This window comes from Trachurus trachurus (genome assembly GCF_905171665.1).
Source record: "Trachurus trachurus genome assembly, chromosome: 8".
Classification (NCBI taxonomy): Eukaryota; Metazoa; Chordata; class Actinopteri; order Carangiformes; family Carangidae; genus Trachurus; species Trachurus trachurus.
This window is the reverse complement of record NC_139905.1, coordinates 6626920-6650425: the sequence shown is the minus strand read 5'-3', so window position 1 is coordinate 6650425 and position 23506 is coordinate 6626920. Positions and strand designations below refer to the sequence as shown.

At 41.2% G+C, this 23506-nt stretch overlaps 2 protein-coding genes and 1 long non-coding RNA gene across 3 annotated transcripts; all 3 read left to right on the top strand.

The window, feature by feature from the left end:
- Positions 1 to 1319: 1319 nt before the first annotated feature.
- On the top strand, positions 1320 to 6739 carry LOC310989736 (alpha-2,8-sialyltransferase 8F-like; the record flags this gene model as incomplete). Its single annotated transcript, XM_083976883.1, has 5 exons — positions 1320 to 1330; positions 2319 to 2463; positions 5530 to 5642; positions 5745 to 5837; positions 6262 to 6739. The coding sequence occupies 5 exons, from the start codon at positions 1320 to 1322 to the stop codon at positions 6737 to 6739; spliced, it is 840 nt and encodes a 279-aa protein (XP_083833009.1).
- A 3748-nt stretch (positions 6740 to 10487) lies between these two features.
- Positions 10488 to 12019, top strand: LOC310989664. The gene is made up of 3 exons (XR_014595556.1): positions 10488 to 10644; positions 11590 to 11658; positions 11994 to 12019. It is a non-coding gene; the product is annotated as an uncharacterized lncRNA (long non-coding RNA).
- A 2532-nt stretch (positions 12020 to 14551) lies between these two features.
- On the top strand, positions 14552 to 20121 carry LOC310989734 (alpha-2,8-sialyltransferase 8F-like; the record flags this gene model as incomplete). Its single annotated transcript, XM_083976881.1, has 8 exons — positions 14552 to 14682; positions 16180 to 16248; positions 16665 to 17003; positions 17109 to 17249; positions 17922 to 18066; positions 18547 to 18659; positions 18763 to 18855; positions 19644 to 20121. 8 exons carry the CDS (start codon positions 14552 to 14554, stop codon positions 20119 to 20121), a joined length of 1509 nt encoding a protein of 502 aa, XP_083833007.1.
- Between the last annotated feature and the right edge of the window lie 3385 nt (positions 20122 to 23506).

Here is a 23506-nt window from a genome sequence, read left to right as displayed (position 1 = left end):
AGCATAGCCAGGGATGAGCAGGTAAGCTAGGGGGTTTAAGTAGCCCTCCCTATTTGGATGAGGAGAGCATCAGCTGATCAGGATAGGCGCAGATTGAGTTGTCTGCCTGAACTAACTATGCAGGCTTCGCATCATTTAATTCCCCCTGACTTAATAAAAGCTGTGCTACAAAGTAAAAGTAAATGTAGTGGAATACTTGTCTTTAAAAATTTGCAGCATAAAAGATTGAATACACCGTACGTCACAACTCAGTAGGGCTGACCCAAAAAATTTGAAGCTTCGAAGCTTCGTTCGTTGCCATGGTAATCGATCATGAAGTCCGTGATCGATTGTTTCTTTTTTCCTTTTTGACACCAGCTGTCATCGGCAATTGTTACATTACATGAGTAGGCTACTTGGCATCCTGGAAACCTGCCTGATTTTGGAGATATGCAGTGTGTGTTTGCCGTTACTTTCATTATTTCCGCTACTAAAATGTCTGGAAGAAAAAATAAAGATAGTCCCTTTAATCTTTCTGAGTCTTTCTCAGTCCTACCACACCAACAGGACGGCGGACGAAAAGAGAGGGTCCTCTTCAGTCCAAACCCAGACATTCACACGGTTGGCTCGCCATCTCCCTTGTCAGGGAGAGAATCGAGACTCCAGGGTATCCAAAAGAACCCAGCCTGTATAGCACAACAGGGCTTAATTAAATCTATTCACTTATTTTTAACTGTACAGTTTGTATTTTCCAAATATAATCAATATCAATGTGTAATGTAACTTTTCACTGTGAAAGGCACAACGAGGAGAGGAAAGTCTCACATTAATGTGGATGAATCTATGCTACCCACAACTTGTTAATGGCTCCATTTTCGATAAATATATCGTTTTGTCTCTATCGTTATTTTGTTATTTTAATTAATGGTGGAAATGCTGGGCGAGCCGACCAGCGTTTCCTTACTTTCGGTTTCACGGACGCTGCCCGGTGGGTCATGATAATAACGCCGCCGAATCGCCGTTAATGGTCGGAACTACGACGGTATCTGATCATCTTCGAACCTCTGACTTTAATTCTTGATGAATGAAAACGTTCTTGGCAAGATGTCCGTCTTGCGCCGGTCCAAGAATTTCACCGTGCACGCGGAGGCTCATGGTAAATGTAGTATGAAAACACTTTGCTTTCCAAAACTCCTCGTTGTCCCTTTAACTTATTACAAGGTAACTGCTGCATTAGGCTACAGTGTTAGCATATGAAACGTCAACTTCACTGTTTCTTATTTTAATGAAAACAAAATCATTAAATGACTGTTAAACAATCAAATAAAGTAAATACCCACATGGGATTAAGGTAAGTAAAATAAAGTAATCACATAATATCCTGTGCCTGTGTGCAACAGCACTGTACTACACAGAAGAATTAAGCAGTCTCATAATGGCACTCAGCTTAATGATGTCTCTTTCCATTCACACAATTCAAATAACAGGCACACTCACGCACACATGCATACACACGGTCTTCTCTTTTATCATAAGAAAGTAAACAACACTGTGAGCTAATGCTTCGGCTAGGTGGCTAACACACCACGAGGATATGCTAACTCGCGGAGCTGCTACTGTAACTACCCACACTTAACAGCACTCACCGGGGAAAGAAAAGAATTAACACAGGTTAAGTTCCCAGGGTCGCTTCTCCGTGGTCCACCAGACACTCAGGTATCGTCCCTAACAGTTCCTCAGTATGCACGATATGAAGTATTTTTCCGACTTTTTTCACTCCGTCTTCTGTATCTCTGCTCTCGTCCTGCCACCGCTCGGTGCTGTGTGTATCATTGCGCGTCTCACTAACCCGCACCATGAGCCGGTCTCTCCAATAGCAATTCAGCTACACTTCTTTCCCTTCACAGAACCATGCTTAACCTCTGGGATATAATTGATAAATAAAATAAATACATGATGAAATAATGACTATGATTAGGAATTAAATGAAAATTATGCTCAATGAAAGAAAAATAGTAGGCTAACATTTTTTCTCTTATTCAGGTAGGTAACAGGTAGGTTCTTTTTAAAAAGTTTTCAGGTTACAGAACTAACATACTACTTCTGTTTTTTTCAACAGGTTACATATCTACTTATATTTATATAACTTTATATATCTACTTTATTTTGGCAAGCCCTTTTTTTTTTGTTGCCTTTCAATTTGTGAAATTGTGCAAATATTCACTAAACTGCAAACTAAATCTATCTAGATAAATAAAGTAAATTAAACCCTTAAAACTTTTTTTTTTTATCCAGACAATTGTTATTAATGACCGTAGCCCCCTGTGTTTCTTCCTCAGGTCTCAGCTGAATACAAATTGCAGTGGGTACAAGCAGGCCTTCATCTCCCAGGCCAACACACCTGTGGGAACCAAGATCATGTACGACGGCGAGAGGAAGAGGAGCCTCCAGGTGACGCCGGAGATCTTCAGCACTTTTGTGAAGGTATGTTTGTTTCTTTCAACTGTGATCCCATTCACTAAGACTGAGGAACATTTATCCTTTAAGATCTAATGAATTTAAATTTGAACTGGGGACCTTACGAGACAGAGTTGTTTTTGAGGTAAATTCATGCAAAACAGCTGCCTTCAAAACAACTCTGTCTTGTAACGTTCTGTTGTTATCTCATAGCATGGTGAATGTGCAGGTCACAACTTGTCCATAACAGCATTCTGGAGCTGTTGGATTGTGTATTTTTATGAGGGAAACCAAGAAATCCCATGAGCCTCCGTAGCGTAGCTCTGAGCAGCTCGCGGCTCTGCTCCGCCATTCTAAAAATGGTAACGACAAATGACAATTAAAGGTAACGAACCTACTCCTAAATCTATAGGGACTATGGCAATGGGCCAATTTACCAAAATGTTGAACTATCCCTTTGAACCAAAGGAAGTACAGCAGATTACAAAATGGTCAATTTCAACCTAAAGTTTGGCTGTTATCTTTTCCATTGTGTAAACTTTCATTAGAATCCTGTGTCATTGATGCACAGTGGATGGAAGTTGCCTTAAAAATGTTAAATTTATCACCTTTACTGAGGATAGTATTTCTATTCTTCAATCTGGAAGCTCAATTTAGCATTACAGCTCATTCAATACCTAGAAATATTTTTACAGCCACTGACAAAGTGCCTCCAGGGTTTCCCGCAGCGCTTTCCTGTTAAGGCGCGCCCTAACAACAAAGATCTGCCGCCTCAACTAACGTCTTAAAAAAAAAAAAAAAGTAGCATAACAGCAGCGCGTGGTGAAAGCGAAACTTAATACGGCACGGCGCCTTAATACGGCCCCGACGATCGATCGTAGAGCGGGTTGTCCACTAACCGGAAGGTCGGTGGTTCGATTCCAGGCTCCTCCTGGCAACATGTCGAAGTGTCCTTGGGCAAGACACTGAACCCACACTTGCCCCATTGGGTGTACGAATGTGTGTGAATGGTTAGATTTCTGCGCTGCCAAGCGCTGTGTGAATGTGTGTGAAAGGGTGAATGTGACCAACAGTGTAAAGCGCTTTGAGTGGTCCAAGAGACTAGAAAAGCGCTATATAAGTGCAAGTCCATTTACCATTTACTTAACTAACACATTTTCTGGGGGAAACACTGGCCTCATGTATTAAGATGATTACAGTCATATAAGGTCGTATTAAAAATGGCACAAAGGATTTAGCTCTCTATAAATACTGAATTAAAAGAGTAAAACTGGCTTCACTGGACTCAGGATGTGTCCACAGGTCTCATGAGAGATAAAATTAAAGATGACGTAAAGTCCATAGCTGTGCAGAGAGAACAGGCAGCCCATTGTGCGTTCAATTACACCTAGAAGGAATTAATGAGAGTTGGAGGAGTTTGGTGCAGATTCACAGAGACGAATTAAAGGTTGAATCGTTGTCAACTCAACAATAAATGAATTAATTCCTTCACTGTCTTCAAACTTCACACTCACTGATCACTGACAGTTCAGGTCGGAGGTGTGAAGTAACAATGTCAGTTCCTCGTTCCACTACTCATAAAGTCAAAAGCAATTAAAATTAATGGACTTGATAGACCAGAAAACAGCGTTAGTCATGTACAAATCCAGAAATAACCTGCTTCCATTCAACATACAATCCATGTTCAGAGAGGGAGGGGGTGGTTACACCCTCAGAAACAAACTAAATTGGAAACAGCCCGCCTACAATACAGTTATGAAAAGCAGGTGCATTTCTGTTTGTGGCGTGAAGTTATGGAGTATGAAATACAGTAAGAATGTGCCAATATTTTTAAAAAGATACGGGGCGGTGTTAAGCTCAGTTGGTAGAGCACCCGCCCCATGTGTAGAGGCTATAGTCCTCGCTGCAGGCGGCCCCGGTTCGAGTCCCGCATTGGACGGCCCTGTCCTGCGTGTCATTCCCCCCCTCTCTGCCTTCCATTTCCTGTCACACTCTGAACTGTTCTATCTAATAAAGGCATGAAAAGCCAAAAAATATACTTAAAAAAAAAAAAAAAATACAAAGATATGATGATAGATAAATACAAAATATATACGAAATAAATACAAAAGATAGATGTATGTATGTATGTTTATGTTTCTATGTATGTGAATGCGTAATATACCTACACATGTAGGTGTATATGTGATGTTTGTACGTAGGTATGTATATGCTTTTTTTATGGATATGTAAGAAAATGGGGGGCTATATATAAGCTGAAGCTTCCGCCCCTATCCTTTGGTTGTGACAAGAGTTTATACTCTTTAAGTAACCAATACATTTCATTCATTCATTCATTCACTCATCAGCACTGACGTCAGTTTTCTCGTTTCTAGGTTTTGTCTCTTTGTTCTTTGTGGTTGTTGTTTTCGCTTGTTAACACATCGCCCAGGTGTGGGGTTGCCAGATCTCACCCAACTCTACCCAACAATGATCTGCAGAAGAGGAAGTGAAGTTTTATTCTGGGAATATTCAGCGCCATATTCAGGAAATGATAATCACACACCCTCACACTTGCATTTATTGACTCACTGACTGATGATAACTGACATCAACGGGTGAACAAACTGTTCTGATGCTACTGAACTGAGAGATTGATGAGATTGCACTCATTCCTCTTTAGACCACATAACAAGTTTGGCAGGCTCGTCTTATTTAAAATGCATTGTTGACATGCCTGAATCCACAGAACTTAATTGTCCAACTTGGTGGAAATGTAATTATGATTCTGGCCACTCCCTGTTGAGAATAAATGTGAGAATGTAGAAACTATAAACCACGGACCTCATCAACATTTTTCATGTTGTTGTTGTTGGTGATTTTAAACGCTGTTTGGTCTCAATGGAGGGAAAGAAAATCGAGAGAGTCAGAGAAAGAAACCCGAACAATGAATGAATGAATAGACACACTCATTTGGCTCTGTGGGGGATTTCCCTCAGAGAGAGAGAGGAAGCATCTCCGCTCATTCACTTCCCTCCATTATGGTTCTTTTGTCGTTGACGCACTAATGCTGTTGTTTGTCTTTTAAAATGTTTTTTTTTTATCCCATTGCAGGAGCATCCTTTCGTTAATAAGACGTTGGACACATGTGCTGTCATCGGGAACGGAGGGATCCTGGGAAACAGCAGCTGTGGGCGGATGATCGACTCGGCTGACTTTGTGATCAGGTAAAGGAAGGTGGATGAAGGGATGAAGTGATGAAGGTTGTTAATGAAAACAAAGTGAACTCTTCTTCTCCACCTGCTGACCTCTCTATGTACTCTGTTCAGGTGTAACCTCCCTCCTCTGGAGAACGGCCACAGTGAACACGTGGGCGGGAAAACCAACCTGGTCACAGCAAACCCAAGCATCCTCGTAGTGAAGTGAGTCAGCAACATGATGGACTCAACTATGGAGGCCCATAAGGTCCAAAATGTCAAAAATTAAACCATTGGGTTACACTTTTTACCCTTAGGTTCCAAAACGGTCCCTCTCATAAAAGTGTAATATTTTTATTCACTTTCACCGCATCCAATCTTTTCAACAACTTATTTTTTATGTTTTTATGCCCTTTTTGTCATAAGATCCCTTGATTTTTTTCAAATTCAGAAATTGGTCCCGAGGGTAAAGAGTGTAGGCATATATGCAAAAAATCTTCTGTTCTATACACTTTGCAATAGAGAGGATCATGGAAATTTGCGTCTGTTGTCTGAAGATGAGACGAGAGATGTGGCAAAGTGGCTTCCTGTGCCTCACCTCATCCTGCTCCTCTGGTTTCGTTTCTTCACACCTTCTCTTTATTTTCAGGTACGGGGCTCTGAATGGGCGTCGCCGTCCGTTTATGGAGAGATTGCAAATCTACAAGGACACCCTGCTGCTCCTTCCGGCCTTCTCCTACGGCTACAATACTCCCAGCTGCCTGAAGGCGGTCTACACCGTCGAGGACTTCAGAAGCCCCATCCGGGCGATCTTCTCCAACCCCGACTACCTCCTGAGACTGGCCGACTTCTGGCGCTCGCAGGGCCTGAAGGAGGCGCGGCTCAGCACCGGGTTTATGATGGTCAGTCTGGCGGTGGAGCTCTGTAAGAACGTGCACCTGTATGGCTTCTGGCCGTTCAGCAGTCACCCGGACGACTACCACACCCTGACGAACCACTACTACGACAACACCCCGGTTAATACCCATTTCCACGCTATGCCAGCTGAGTTCGACATCCTGCTGCGGCTGCACACTCAGGGCGTGCTCAAGCTCCACCTGGGCAAATGTCCACAGCCTGAGAAGTAGTTTCGTCTGAGAGCACAGGAGCAAAGTGCCTTCTCTCTCCCTGCAGCCTCAGGAACTCATGAACCACTCCATCTTCTCTTTCAGTGGGATGGATGTATTTTTTATCTGATGACACAGATTTCCTTCAATAAATAATATGATTGATAATAAGTGTCACCACGTGAGGCAAATCAGAGGACATTTACATTGATGTCAAAGGAAATGCATATCAATCGTAAACCTGTAAACAGCCTTATAATGTTGTGCACAACTGTATTTATTGATGCAAAATTGTTCCAGCTGGAGTCTGGAGGGTTTTTGTTTGTAATGGGAAGCCTTTGTGAGGCATTTGTACGGAAGCCCAGAGCGGCCATACTGCCATACGTTTTAGTTCCAGAGGTAATGGGATCATCTGTAGGAATCAAAAACAAAGAAAAACACGCACTCTCCAACAAAACTCTCAGGAACAAACTACAGAGGTGCACGGCCAAAAGATAAACTAAAGAAACAAAAGAAAGGCCAGCAACACTCGTGTCCTTCTCATTGTCTTTTATTACATACTGCGTCGGCGCTTAGCATGCACAAACCGGTTTCGACAACGTCTTCCTCAGTGTGCAAAATACAGCAGGAAGTGATGCATTTAAATACTCACAGGTGTGGTTAATCACTTGATTGATCAGTATTAATATTCGAGACAAATACCACATTACAGGCATTAGAAAAATAGAAATATGTAGAAAAATGTAACAATATATGGAAAAACAACAAATATTCAATAACCCAGACATATAAAATATCACAGGCAAATCCACAGGTAAATAGACCCATTAAAAAACTTTTGGTCAGCCATTATACTAAAAGGAGACAAAGCATAACAGCACAGTGAAAACATAAAGTGCTGGAAAAGCCGTAGCTCCCTCTATATATAACAAAATCATCCAGTAAAAAATGATCCAGTATAGAAAATGAAAATGAATGTCCAGTATCACAATGAATGACCTACTGACCTTTTTGTCCAGTAGGTCATTCATTGTGATACTGGACATTCATTTTCATTTTCTATACTGGATCATTTTTTACTGGATGATTTTGTTATATATAGAGGGAGCTACGGCTTTTCCAGCACTTTATGTTTTCACTGTGCTGTTATGCTTTGTCTCCTTTTAGTATAATGGCTGACCAAAAGTTTTTTAATGGGTCTATTTACCTGTGGATTTGCCTGTGATATTTTATATGTCTGGGTTATTGAATATTTGTTGTTTTTCCATATATTGTTACATTTTTCTACATATTTCTATTTTTCTAATGCCTGTAATGTGGTATTTGTCTCGAATATTAATACTGATCAATCAAGTGATTAACCACACCTGTGAGTATTTAAATACATCACTTCCTGCTGTATTTTGCACACTGAGGAAGACGTTGTCGAAACCGGTTTGTGCATGCTAAGCGCCGACGCAGTATGTAATAAAAGACAATGAGAAGGACACGAGTGTTGCTGGCCTTTCTTTTGTTTCTTTAGATCATCTGTAGGAAAACAAAACTTTGTTAATGACGTAATTAGAGGGCCCCACAGCATCAGGCTCTCTAACACTGCACCGCTGATCGGGCTGAAACTTCCCTATAGTCCAGGCAATCTAGCTCATTTTGGACCCAAATATAGAACTAATTGTAACAGAATGTTTTTCACCATACATCATTTCTTTGAGGTGTCCAGAACAACATACTAAAAGTCCTAAGAAATCCTATTTGGGGAAATATGTTTAATTCTCATTGATTTACTGTATATAAAGTCTATGGTGCCAAAGACCAGAAAACAATACACCCCAATGGGGCTATTTTTTTTCCCTTTACTGCTATCACAATGAAACTTTACACAATAAAAGTATCTATCAAATGTAACATTTTTTGTATTACAAGTTTCTTTGAAAATGAATTTGAATATGCAAATGAGCCATACACTAATGGGATATGCCCAAAATAAATACACCCGAATAGGCTTATTTTTTTCCTACCACAATGAAACTTTACACAATGAAAGTATACATGAAAAGTATCATTTTTTTGTATTACAAGTGTCTTGGAAAATGAATTTGAATATGCAAATGAGCAATACACTAATGGAATATGCCCAAAATATACCCGAATAGGCTTGTTTTTTTTCCTTTACTCCTACCACAATGAAACTTCACACAATGAAAGTATACATGAAAAGTAACATTTTTTTGTATTACAAGTGTCTTGGAAAATGAATTTGAATATGCAAATGAGCTCAACACTAATTGAGTTATGGTCAAGAAGAGGGTTAGGAAAGGAGCCAAGTGAAGACCTGAGTCCCCAGTAGAGGCTGACAGAAACAGAACAGGTGAAACTAGTTGTACTACACATCACATCACATTGCGTGCAAGGAAAGGTAAAAGATACGTAGGATAACATTTCAGAGACAATATTTTGTCTCTGTATCTTTTACCTTTCCTTGCACAATACGTAGGATCAAATTTCAACAAATTTGTCTCTGAAATTTTATCCTACGTATCTTTTACCTTTCCAGGAAATAGCCAGCATGTTTTTATGTGTGGGAGTGATGATGGGGAGAAATATATAACTGATAACTGATTACAGAAAACACATGTGACTTTTGCACATGTGACTTTGCACATGTGATATATTGGGAAAATGTGTTTTGCACATGGGAAAAAATAAAAACGGACGCCCTGGACAGGATGTGAAAAGTGGACATGTCCGGGCAAAAGAGGACGTTTGGTCCCCTAAACCAGACCCGGGTATTTTACAGAAATCCGCCCCGCGACGTCCACAAAGAAAAAAAAAGAAAAGAAAGAAAACCCTCCATCATCTTATGTTTGAATGAGTAGGCCTACAATGACTTTGAACTGCTATATGACCCGATTGCTTTTATTACGTTTATTGATGCACATTAATCAGCTGTTTGGAACAGTCAATGACAGCCATGTTAGAGCAGTAGCCTACACATCACAGACAGAAACCTCCTCCATGTCGAAGAGGAGTAGTCACAATGGTCAGACACACCTGCATTAATCAGTTTGTCCAATAAGCTGTGCATTGAGCGGTTCTTCCGGTTCTTCAGCTCGCTCTCATGTCGGTTTGTAATTATTGGATTATATCATCTCTGAGTGCTGCCCGGCTCATTCCAATAATAATGATTCTACTTTGACATTCGTAAAATGTAACTCAAGAGGGGAATAGCACTAGCATATCATAACAAAATATTGGTGAAATGAAACGAGTTTCGCGACAGATAATGTTAATTAGAGGCTGCATTCCGCTGCCCTATATACTCGCATTATACGCGGCTCTCGGCTGGATCTAATTTCGTCAGAAGGGCTCGTAATGACACCAAAGTTATCTGGGTGTGTACAGTATATGGTCGTATTTTACGCTACAAATAAGGTCCAGATTGTAAAAAACGGCAATTCCCCTTTAAGTTAAACTATAAATTATCTGAGTACTCCCTCCCTTGCCACACCTCTATCAATGTGATGACGTATGTGTCTGAGGCAACCATGTTTGAGCACATTTGGGCTCGGGGTAATATGGGAGACAGGGGAGTGGCCATTCATGCTTCAGCACTGTACGGAACAACTGGCCCTAGTGTGAGTCCACCCTAACACTCCTCAGAGAAAGAGAGAGAGAGAGATAGTCAGATAGAGCCAGGAAGGGAAACTAGCTGAGGAGGGAGGGATGGATAGTTAAAACAGAGGGAGGGAGGGTGACAGACAGCAGATAAGTTGTTGAGGGAGGTGAAGAAGGACAGATAGAGAGAGAGAGAGACGGTGAGGAGGACAAAGTCAGCAGGAGTAGTGAGGGATGAGGGGACAGCTGAAGATGACACTTCTCTTCTCAGTGAGCCTGCTGACTGGCCTACTTTGGTTCGTGATCAGTGACAAGTAAGTGTGGAACTACAACACACACCTACACACACCTACACACACACACACACACACACACACCAACTGTATTTTAAGTAGCGGAGGTGTGTTTAGAGTCACTGATGGTGGAAGATGGTCAGATATGACGAGATGCTTCTACAGAGGTGTGTGTGTTAGGGCTGGGCGGTTTGACCTACAATTCATATCACGGTATAAATCGAATCCCTTCACGGTAACGGCATATATCGCGGTATAAATTTAAGTGTAAAAATTATAATGGACATGTTTCTGAATGGGTTATAGTCCCGTAGCAAAGCTAAATTGATTTAAAAAAAAGAAAAAAAAGCAATAATGTAATTTTTAGAGCATGTATTATGCAGAATGGCTCGGGTTGTATAACATCCTGTCTGTCCTTTTGGCGGACAATCACATAGTCCAGGAGATGCCAATGCTTCGAGCGAGGGTGCTGCCAGGTGGTTTTGAGCCAGTTCTTCATCTGGAATGTGGTGTTGGTGATGAGCAGGTGATGTTCTGCACTGAGGGAGAGGAGCTGTAGCCCGTTGGTGTTCATTTCCCCCACTCCATGCTGACCGATAACCCGGTTCCCTGGTCTGTGCCCACTCTGGCGTTGGAGTCTCCCATGAGTATGAGCTTGTTTGTGGTTGGCGTTTTCTGAATGACATGGTCAAGCATGCGGTAGAAGTCCTCTTTGGATGTTGTGTTCGGCATCAAGTGTTGGTGCATAGGCACTGATGAGGGTGGTGAAGCGTCCCTTTATGAGGGGAATGCGCCACGTCGTCAGTCTTTCATTTATGCCGCTAGGGGATTCTGGGATGCGCTGCAGCAGTTGGGACTTCACAGCAAAACCAACTCTGTGGATGCGGCCAGTGCCTTTGGGGACCTCTGTTCTTTTCTCCTGCATTTAATACACATGTCTTTGTTTCTGTTGTTGTTGTTTCACAGTAATGTGAAACTTCAGCCAGTCGCTCCTCAGAAGAGGAGCCCACCTCAGACGCCTGACCAGCAGAACAGGTGAGAGCAGAGACGCACTTCCCCTCAGGTCACAACAGTTACCACTGTCACATACCTTGTAGCCCATTTACGTGTGTGTGTGTCATGTAATTCATGTGTCTTTGTTTCTGTTGTTGTTGTTTCACAGTAGTGTTGAACTTCTGCCAGTCTCCCTTCAGGAGAAGAGCCAACCTGAGACTAATGAGCAGCTGAAAAACAGGTGAGAGCAGAGACGCACTTCCCCTCAGGTCACATCAGTTACCACTGTCACACACCTTACAGCCCATTTACGTGTGTGTGTGTCATTTAATTCATGTGTCTTTGTTTCTGTTGTTGTTGTTGTTGTTGTTTCACAGTAGTGTTGAACTTCAGCCAGTCGCCCTTCAGGAGAAGAGCCAACCTGAGACTAATGAGCAGCTGAAAAACAGGTGAGAGCAGAGACGCACTTCCCCTCAGGTCACATCAGTTACCACTGTCACACACCTTACAGCCCATTTACGTGTGTGTGTCATTTAAAGCAGAAGTAAGCGATCCGGTCGTTCTGGCTAATGCTGCGTTCCAGGCAGGCTTTTGAAACCGCAAATTACAGCTTCAAGTCACGACTTACGACTTTGTAGCGTTCCAGGCAACCCACTCGCGTTTTTCCAACCTGTTTTACCTGTGAAAGTCACTATAACTGCCACTCGTAACTTCTGACCCGTGAACTCGTACCAGATCGAACTGGTACGACTTCACAGGTCGGAAAAACACGAGTTACGAGTTGCCTTGAACGCACCATAACGTCTTGTCAGCCGATGGAGTTAGCAGCCCCCGCCCTCGTCATGGATCCCTTGGCTGCACACACAACCCTTTATGCCGTTCTCTCTCCTCATTGGATAAAACTTGTAGGATACGAGAAAAGTTTTCTCCTCGGCTCAGAGCAGAGCAGAGTGACTGAGAGACCCGTGTTTCGGTCCAAACACTCTATGTAAGTGATTGCTGTCGGAAGATATAACTATTTAAGACTTATATTAACACAAAAATATCGCTTACTTCTGCTTTAATTCATGTGTCTTTGTTTCTGTTGTTGTTGTTTCACAGTAAACAGCGTTACAAATAAATAAACAGCATTACGAATAAATATACAGCGTTACGAATAAATAAACGGCGTTACAAATAAATGGCGTTACAAATAAATATACAGCGTTACAAATAAATAAACGGCGTTACGAATAAATGGCATTACAAATAAATAAACAGTGTTACAAATGAATATAGTGTTATGTAACCCCTTTTTCCCTTAGTGTTTATAAACTACACTGTGGTCACACCCAATAAAATAAAACAGGTCCTAGGTTCTCAGCTAAAGATGGTGAATTCGCTGTGGTTCTAATTTAAACAAGGGACTTTATCATTAGAGTGGGAAAAAGGAAATAACTAGCGCGGTGCCTCCACTGAAAACTTACTATGCTATGTGTTAGCAAAAATTATGTAAGCCCTCAGAAATACAGATTACTCTTAAAAGAATAGAAAAGCTTCAGCAAATAGAAAATAACAAAACACTTACTGTACCCTTTTAAATTAATACAGTAATACCTGAAGCTTCAAAATGCTTTCTTTTTACCCTTTTTTTTTATATCAACAGAACAGTTTTTAGTTTTTTTCAATCAACCAATAATGAATCAAAAGAGTGTTTTTAACCCTTTCTGTTACCTCACATCAATGAAATGAAATGTTTTTAATTTGAGCTCAATCCCAATATTTTTAATGAAAACAATAAACCTATGAATGAGGTTTTTAGCTTAGTTGCAAACTAAATCAAATTATGGTTCTCTTTTTAATAAACCATTCACTTACTGTATTCACACCTTTTAAATGTTCAAAATATGATTTAGATAACCCAAATGCAAAGAAATATCAACCAATAGTGCTTTTGTACATTCAAAACACAGTACCACTACCCACACTTGTACCAAAATATTTTTCACAGTTCACATAAATGATAATGATACCAGAAAAAGTCTAACCCAAGCGCTTGGATAATTTCCCTAACCGTTGGGGCCCATTTGAAGCGTTGGTGCACATGAAGTTTTATCCAGTTATGAGAAGAAGAGTTAACTTTGAAACCGGGACAGTCACAGTCAGGGCCAGCCGCTGGCATAAACACTCTATGCGGTTATTTAGGGCCACAGCCGTTAGGTGGGGGGCCACATGATCAGAAAGGTACCGGGGTTCATTCAAGTCATTTAAACATCCTGAGGTCTGCACGCACGCTATGAGTTTTATATGTAATTTGTAGCCAATATTCAGCTTCTTTTATCTCACATTTGAGACATTTGGTGAAAATAGAATGGCAGAATGACAACATTTGTGCTCAAAAAGCAATCTTACAAAATTTCATTTTAGACTTGTTTTCTACACGTATCTATTACTGTATTCATATCCTATTTCAAGCACCAAAACAGTTCATTCTCATGATTGAAGGTGTGTTTTCACAAGGGATTTGAAATTTTTCAAAAAGCAGACCGCAAATTTCCAGCATTTGGCCTAAATTATTTCTTTATACAGTGTTCTAGGACAAATTGGCCTCAGTGTGCTTACAGCGGAGGTTCTAATATTTACATCTGCAAGTATCTTAAAAAGATAAATTTAAGAAAATATGTAAAAGTCGAGAAAATGGCCTCAAACCTCAGAGGGCATAAACATGTCTGTATTCAGTTTTAACCAGTGATTTGGTGTTTGCGCTTAGAGTGGGCCACAAACAAAAATCTTGTTTAGGGGGCCACCAAAATCCTTGGGCCGGCCCTGGTCACAGTCTGCTTTAACACAGTCCCGTGCCTGTGTCCTGCGCTCGGTATCGTTCCAATGTCAAGTACTCACGCAACCTCTCAGTGTAGAAGCAACATGGCGGTGTAGCCAGCCAGGCCGCAGAGCGATGTCCAGACAGCTCCCCGCCGACTCCCGTAGCTCCGGCTGTCTGCGACACGTCCTCCTTCCCTGCTGTCGACTCGTCCGCTCGTCCGGTCCGTCCGGTCCCGCACCAATGTCCTGTGGAGACTTCCTCGTGTCCGTGTTGTGATTGAAGCAGTCTGGTTTCTCTGCCGAGGAGCTAACTGATAGCAACACTGCTAAGCTAATGTACGGAGATAATGGCGGAGACCACGATGTCGCGGCTCGTTAAACTTCACTGTCGTGTAAAGTAAACACACTCAACTGAGATACGTGAAAATAATATTCTGACCGGTTAAAGTCTCTCTGGGCAGTGCAATATCTAGGCCAACCTTTAGTCCGAGTCTCCAAACATTGAATTCTTTCTCTCTGCCGAGGAAAACGCAGCCAGCTCCTTCACTGTCCGGTGAACTCTGGGATACTTCCTCCTGGAGAAGTCTCTTTTTTTATTAAACAGGAAAAGTTAACCTTTATCATTTTTTTTAAAGACCATAGAATATTTTTAACCCTAGAACACTAACGTCGGGTGATTTTCACCCGTGAAATTATTGTTTCATAATTTTCATTATGTTGCTGTTGTCTGAGTTTCATGGGTCCCTGGGTAGCTTCATACTGCTCACTGACGTCATTGAAGGTAGGCATGTTACCCTGCTCCCATCCCTAGTTTTTTCAGCAGGCACATGTTCGGGTGGATTTCACCCGACGTTAGTGTTTATGTATCTAAATCTGGCCACCATTTCTGGTGATGCTGAAAATGTTTCTTTTTTCTTTTAACTCCACCAAATAAGGCTCAAATGTCCCACAAATGGGTGGTCTGAAGGACAAAGTCCCAGCTCCATTCGTTTTTTTTTTAAGGAAGTTTTTGTTAAAAAAAAAAAAAAAATCACAAATTTTGGACATTTTTTTATGGGGTCACCATGATACCTTTTTTTCATTTTGTGAAACATTGTATAGTGGAAAATTAAGGAAGTGTACTTCAATTTTGCCATGTATTGTTGTATTTTAATATACTTTGGTGAGAAATATTTTTTTATGGGTATATTATATCGGGTAAAAAATACCCGACGTTAGTGATGATGTTACTTTTTGTAACGTTAGTGTTCTAGGGTTAAACAATATAATACATGAAATACAGAGTTAATATATGAACAGTATTTATTTTAATAGGACTATCTGCATATTTTTTAACATGACTGAGACTATAGAAACCCAGTAAAATAAAGAATGAATGTTTATACACATTTTACATTTTTTTTAGAGAACCCTACAGTTATAAATAAATAAACAGCGTTATGAATAAACGGCGTTACAAATATTTCTTTACAAATAAATAAACGGCGTTACAAATAAATAAACGGCGTAACGAATAAATTAATGGCGTTATGAATAAATGGCGTTATGAATAAACGGTGTTACAAATAAAAAAACAGTGTTACAAATTAATAAACAGCGTTACAAATAAATAAACAGCGTTACAAATATTTCTTTATAAATAAACGCCATTACAAATAAATAAGGAGCGTTACGAATAAATAAACGGCGTTCCTTTGGGGACCTCTGTTCTTTTCTCCTGCATTTAATACACATGTCTTTGTTTCTGTTGTTGTTTCACAGTAATGTGAAACTTCAGCCAGTCGCTCCTCAGAAGAGGAGCCCACCTCAGACACCTGGCCAGCAGAACAGGTGAGAGCATTTTCATTTCATTTCATTGATTGTTTATTTGTCGAGAACAGTGCACATTAATGAACAATTTAACGCAGTGGCGTCTTGTACAGTAAGTGTGCCGGATTTAGCTCAAAGTTAGTTTCCGTCCGTAGTCCTCACATCAAAAAACAGACAGACATACTGTACCACAGATCACAGATAATAGTAATAATAAGAAAGCAGATAACGGCACTGCTACCTGCCCAAACATAATAGGGTACAGAATGTTAGCAGCATAGCAGTAGAAAGACAGATGACAATCTGAGATAACAATCAGCAGAGACGCACTTCCCCTCAGGTCACATCAGTTACCACAGTCACACACCTTACAGCCCATTTACGTGTGTGTGTCATTTAATTCATGTGTCTTTGTTTCTGTTGCTGTTGTTTCACAGTAATGTGAACCTTCAGCCGGTCGCTCCTCAGGAGAAGAGCCCTCCTCAGGAGAAGAGCCCACCTCGGGAGAAGAGCCCACCTCAGGAGAAGAGCCCTCCTCAGGAGAAGAGCCCACCACAGGAGAAGAGCCCACCTCAGGAGAAGAGCCCACCTCAGGAGAAGAGCCCTCCTCAGGAGAAGAGCCCACCTCAGGAGAAGAGCCCTCCTCAGGAGAAGAGCCCACCTCAGGAGCAGAGCCCTCCTCAGGAGAAGAGCCCACCTCAGGAGAAGAGCCCACCTCAGGAGAAGAGCCCTCCTCAGGAGAAGAGCCCTCCTCAGAAGCCTGACCAGCAGAACAGGTGAGAGCAGAGATGAGATTCTCCACAGGTCACACACACCTTGCAGCCCATTTATGTGCGTGTGTGTCACTTAATTCATGTGTCTTTGTTTCTGTTGTTTCACAGTAATGTTGAACTTCAGCCAGTCGCTCCTCAGAAGAAGAGTCCACCTCAAAAGAAGAGTCCACCTCAGAAGAAGAGTCCACCTCAAAAGAAGAGTCCACCTCAGAAGAAGAGCCCACGTGAGACTGCTGAGCAGAAAAACAGGTGGGAGCAGAGACGCACTTCTCCTCAGGTCACATCAGATACCACAGGTCACATACACCTTGCAGCCCATTTACATGTGTGTGTGTGTGTGTGTGTGTGTGTGTGTGTGTGTGTGTGTGTGTGTGTGTGTGTGTGTGTGTGTGTGTGTGTGTGTGTGTGTGTGTGTGTGTGTGTGTGTGTGTGTGTGTGTGTGTGTGTGTGTGTGTGTGTGTGTGTGTGTGTCACAGGAAGATCATCGATTCTGCAAAGGATCTTTACTCACAAGTCTGGAGGAGGCAGGAGGAAAACCACCAAAAATTCAGGTAAAACAACAAATGTAATACAGTGCATATATATTTCTATACATATACATTCTATATACATTGATTGTAATGTATATTTAATGTTTAATATATGGTTGCATCTTATATTATATATATAATATAATATAATAATTTCAAGGTTTTAAGGTATATAGGAAAAGGTAGGAAAATATCCTTCAAAGTTATACTAGTATACTGTGAGTGTTTTCATTATATGTATTGTTAGTGTGGCTTGTTAGTGTAGTCTCCTCTCCATTTCCTGCAAATGCCCACTACAGCTGTAAAACTTTTTTTTAAATCCACAGACATGCTGAAAAACGTTTGTGTAAATTGTTATTAATGACCGTAGCGCCCTTTGTTTCTTCCTCAGGTCTCAGCTGAAGACAAATTGCAGTGGGTATGAGCAGGGCATCATCTCCCAGGCCAACACACCCGTGGGAACCGTGCTGGTGTACGACGGCCAGAAGAAGGGGAGTCTCCAGGTGACGCCAGAGATCTTCAGCACCTTTGTGAAGGTACGTTTTCTTTGTTTATCATCTTACAGTGGGACCATTATTCGTAACATCTGATGCCTCTGAGGCTTCACCTTCACAGCAGACAGACCATCACATACATTTCACAGCCTGTGATCCCACTGACTGAGGAACATTTATCCTTTAAAGGAGAATTCCGGCCATTTTTGACCCCTAAATCGTTTTTCCTGATGGTGGTCACCCAGTGTTTTCTATTCTAATATATTGTCTACACTTTATTTAGATTAGATTCTGCGGGTGAAATTGCAATAATAAGGTGACTTGACTTGCCCAAAGAAAAATGACTTGAGACTTACTTGAGACTTGAAGGTTAAGACTTAAGACTTGCACATGTGTGACTTGGTCCCATCTCTGCCGTCTTCACACTTCACCCTCACCGATCGCTGACGGTCAGGTCAGAGGTGTAAAATCAGCTCCTCGTCACTGATGTCAGATAGGTTTAATTTTTTTCCCCCATTGCAGGAGCATCCTTTCGCTAATAAGACGTTGGACACATGTGCTGTCGTCGGGAATGGAGGGATCCTGGGAAACAGCAGCTGTGGGCGGATGATCGACTCAGCTGACTTTGTGATCAGGTAAAGAACGTGGATGAAGGTGGATGAAGTGATGAAGGTTGTTAATGAAAACAAAGTGAACTCTTCCTCTCCACCTGCTGACCTCTCTATGTTCTCTGTTCAGGTGTAACCTCCCTCCTCTGGAGAACGGCTACAGTGAACACGTGGGCGGGAAAACCAACCTGGTCACAGCAAACCCAAGCATCCTCATAGAGAAGTGAGTCACCAACATGATGGACTCACTCAGTTATGGAAGCCTGTGAGGTCCAAAATGTCAAAATGTTAGTTTGATCTTAACCCTCAAGGCCCCTTAAAGAAAAATGGAGTTACACTTTTTACCCGTAGGTCCCAAAACGGTCCCTCTCATAAAAGTGTAATAAAAATGTAATATGTAATTATTTTTATTCACTTTAAGATTATTCACTTTTTTCCTCATATTAACTCCTAATTACCGTTTATTCACTGTAAATTAATGCATTGTTGTTTCTGAATAATGATGTGAATAACCAGTGGGTTTTTGGGGCCTTGTACAGGGGCAGTAGCACAAGAACAGTAATTCTTCCTTTATCACTCTGAATTAGTATAGCATTAATGCATTTACAATGAATAAGCGGTGATCTTAGTTCATGGTGTAATAGAGGTAGAATAAGGCTATAGAATCGGGTGGTAATACGTGCTTAATAATTACTAATAAGGAGCTAGTAAGCTACTTATATGCATAATAATAAGCGCCTAGTTAAAGGGGGAATATGTTTTCCCTTAAGTGTTACCGAAAAATGTACACATTGGTCCCCAAAGGTGGTTCTAATATTTGGAACAGTCCATTTGAACAGTGGTCCAGAAAGTCCAGATGTTCATAACGCCGTGTGCACATGGCCTAAATTGATGACATAATTTTCTGTTGTCTGTGAAGATGAGACGAGAGATGCGGCTAAGTGGCTTCCTGTGCCTCACCTCATCCTGCTCCTCTGGTGTCGTTTCTTCACACCTTCTCTTTATTTTCAGGTACGGGTCTCTGAATGGGCGTCGCCGTCCGTTTGCGGAGAGTTTGCAAATCTACAAGGACTCCCTGCTGCTCCTTCCGGCCTTCTCCTTCAGCCGCAACACTCCTAGCTGCCTGCGGGCGACCTACACCGTCGAGGACTTCAGAAGCCCCATCCAACCGATCTTCTTCAACCCCGACTACCTCCTGAGACTGGCCGACTTCTGGCGCTCGCAGGGCCTGAAGGAGGCGCGGCTCAGCACCGGGTTTATGATGGTCAGTCTGGCGGTGGAGCTCTGTAAGAACGTGCACCTGTACGGCTTCTGGCCGTTCAGCAGTCACCCGGACGACTACCACCCCCTGACGAACCACTACTACGACAACAGACGGCCTAACACCAGATTCCACGCCATGCCGGTTGAGTTCGACATCCTGCTGCGGCTGCACACTCAGGGCATGCTCAAGCTCCACCTGGGCAAATGTCCACAACCTGAGAAGTAGTTTAGTCTGAGAGCACAGGAGCAAAGTGCCTTCTCTCTCCCTGCAGCCTCAGGAACTCATGAACCACTTCATCTTCTCTTTCAGTGGGATGTATGTATTTTTTTATCTGATGACACAGATGAAGTGTCGCCACACGAGGCAGAAGAAATGCATAAAGACTGTAAACCTGTAAACAGCCTTATAATGTTGTGCACAACTGTATTTATTGATGCAAATGTTCCAGCTGGAGTCTGGAGGGTTTTTGTTTGTAATGGGAAGCCTTTGTGAGGCCTTTGTACGGAAGCCCAGAGCGGCCATACAGCCATACATTTTAGTTCCAGAGGTAACAGGATCATCTAAACTTTGTTAACGACATAATTAGTTAGAGAAGTATCTGAGTCAGATCCGTGATTGATCGATGAGATTTATGATGCACTGATCAAATATTTTCCTGCTACACTGATTGTTTCCTTCACTGAATGAGACTGTTTGTTGTTTTCATTATCTCCACATCTCATATTAATTATTGTGTCGGGAAAACAGAGGAATAAAAGGTACAAATGTAGAAACGTTTGGCCGCTCAGGGCCTCTGTACATCTGTGAGCAAGTACACTGTCGTGCCTTATGCTGATAGTGATTAGTGCTTTATAATTAACCATGGCAGCCTTTCTTTTCTTTTCTTTTCTTTAGATCAACTTGAATGTATTTTGGGACAAAAAAAGTGAAAATCAATCAACACTTGAGGCACTTTGGGTTGTTTTTGTTGTTTTTTATATTTGAGTGGTACAATTAAATTAAAGTGAATAAATATTCATCAGAAAGATATTTATCACAAATCTTGTCTTGTCTGTTTGATTCGTTGAGCTCCAACATGTGTCGCCAGCGTCGTAAATCGCAGTTGCAAACAGCTTGTTCTCATTAACGACGGCAACAACATGATCCAGTTATTTATCGTTTTATTTTATATTTTGTCACACTTTATGACAGCTACTAACTATTAAGCACCAGTTAAGCCTTACTACAACATTATCTCATTATTTTCCTACATTCATTAAAATTAATTAAGTAATATATCAATTAGGCTACCATCCAGTTAGTGAGTGTCCTGTTTTATAAAATATTTAACTAAGAGTAACTGAATTCTATCATGAATTGCAGTATTAATAAGTGTTTATAAAATATCTATTAACAAACTCACAGACTGGCATGGTCATAAATCGTATAAGTGCAGCATAAATAGGTTGTTAATCATTTACTGACTCTTTACAAATTAATTGAATTGAAATGAATGTAACAATTGAATTGAATGTTTAATGCAACACTACACTTGGTTTATAAAAGCTGAATTCAACATTCATTACCGGTAAGTATAAAATAACAATTAAACAACACATAAAACTGTGTGTATAAATGTAGGAAAATGCATTATAATAAAGTATTTCTTAATGCTTATTATGAAGTGTAGCCCCGTGTTCTGACCTGATGTAACCCGTGTGCATGTATATGGTGTATTATTTGCCAACACATAATCTTCTTGTTCATGATGAGGCTTCATGTTTCTCCATAGATCAGTGGCCTTTATGTTTCTGCACCTTCCACTTCACTTCACTTCCTCCTCCTCCTGCTGCTGCTGCTGCTGCTGCTGCTGCTGCAGGGAATCACACATCTGCCGTGTGAACCATGCATGCAAACATCTGGATGATGATGAGTGCTGCCACAGAAACCATTAAACACTTTGTGGACTCTTTTCTGTCTCCAAATGATAAAAGCTCATCCTTTAAAATGCACATTCATATTGTACACAGACATACAGTCAGAGCAAGTGCCCATCCCAGACACTGGGTCATCATGGGATTCCTCAGTGACCTCATTGTACATCCAGCTGCTGCAGCTCTGCTCATTCCCACTGGGACGTTTTATTGTTGGCGTTTTAAAATGTATTTATCTGTATTTCAAAGAATCACAAAAGCTTTCCATTTTTCTGTGAGTGTGTAAATCTGAAGACACATGTTTAATCTCCATCCTCATGTTCAGACCTGTTATCAAGGTCATACACGTATCTCGTTTTTATTTTTGTTTTTAAGTCAGTGGTTAATTGGAGCAAACGCCGACCTGCTGGTGCGTTAATGTAATTTAAAGCCTCACAGACTCGATCGCTCTCTGAGCTTCAGCTGCCAAAAGTGACAAACAGGATGACACGAGCTGACGTGAGCCGAAGTGACGTCTCCTCGGTCTCCGGTGTTGTTGTTTCTGCCAGTGACACAGCATCAGCTTGTGTGTTTGTAATTCTCCTGATAGGACCATAGAGACCCCCAATCAAACTCATACTCACATCTCATACTGACAACAGGACTAAAATGTTTCAAGAGCAGGAAGCAGGAAGCCTTTTTTTTTTTCATTCAAGCCAACCAAAAAAAAAAGCAAGAGACTTAATATCAATGTGTGTTTCTGATTTATTTATTTTTTTGTAGGAAAATAGGTCTTTTCACATGCAAATCAAATGTATTCATCAAAGAATATGAAAAAAATCTTTGCCAGGGGATACCAGAATGGCACTGAAAGAAATGTACAATTTACAAAAAAGGCATAGAAAAAACACACAAATGCATGTATGAATCAATAGTTTTGTACTGGTAGTAGTAATAATAATAACCACTGTTTTTGTTTTTTTTATTATTGTCACGGCCCCATGTGGGCGACTATAGAGGAAACACATACTGGGAACAACTTGGCCTCGGTTCTTTCCTCTTCACACACACAGACAGACAAACAGATGGACAGGAAGACGCTGAGGAGGGTGGACGCTGTGGTTTCCCTGATAAACAGACCCCACGAGAAGAAGAAGAAGATTTCATCTGTTACACCCAGTTTCTTTTTTAAAATTCTCCTTGTGTCCATGCGTAGAGATAATAAATAAGAAAGTGACACCTGTGTGACCCCAGTGCTGACGACACCTGCACTGTTTGTGATGGCACTAAAATGCATAATATTGTCCCTGCCATAGTGAAACATCTCAAATTTAGCATGCATTGCTGATTCCATTCAACTTTCTTGCAAAAGAAAAGTTAAATTCCTACAGAGTAATTGAGTGACTGAAAGAATGAAAATGTCTTGTGGAGTCTTGTGGCCTCTGGTGGAGTAAATTCACTTCAGGAAGGGGAAAGCTTAGAAAAAGTGTCACCACAAAGGTCAAAACTTGCATGAAATCCCTTTTTTTCTTTGGTCCCCCCCTCGTCACAGGACAGCAACAATAACGCAGTAAGTAAGTAAGTAAGTTAAAAAAAAAAGCCACTTTCTGCACTTACTTTCTTTTCTAACCCCCCCCCCCCCCTTTCAGTCAGTGAATAGAAGAAAAGAGAACAGGGTGAGACAAACACATAATTGTGCCATGGGGGTAAATCTTTGG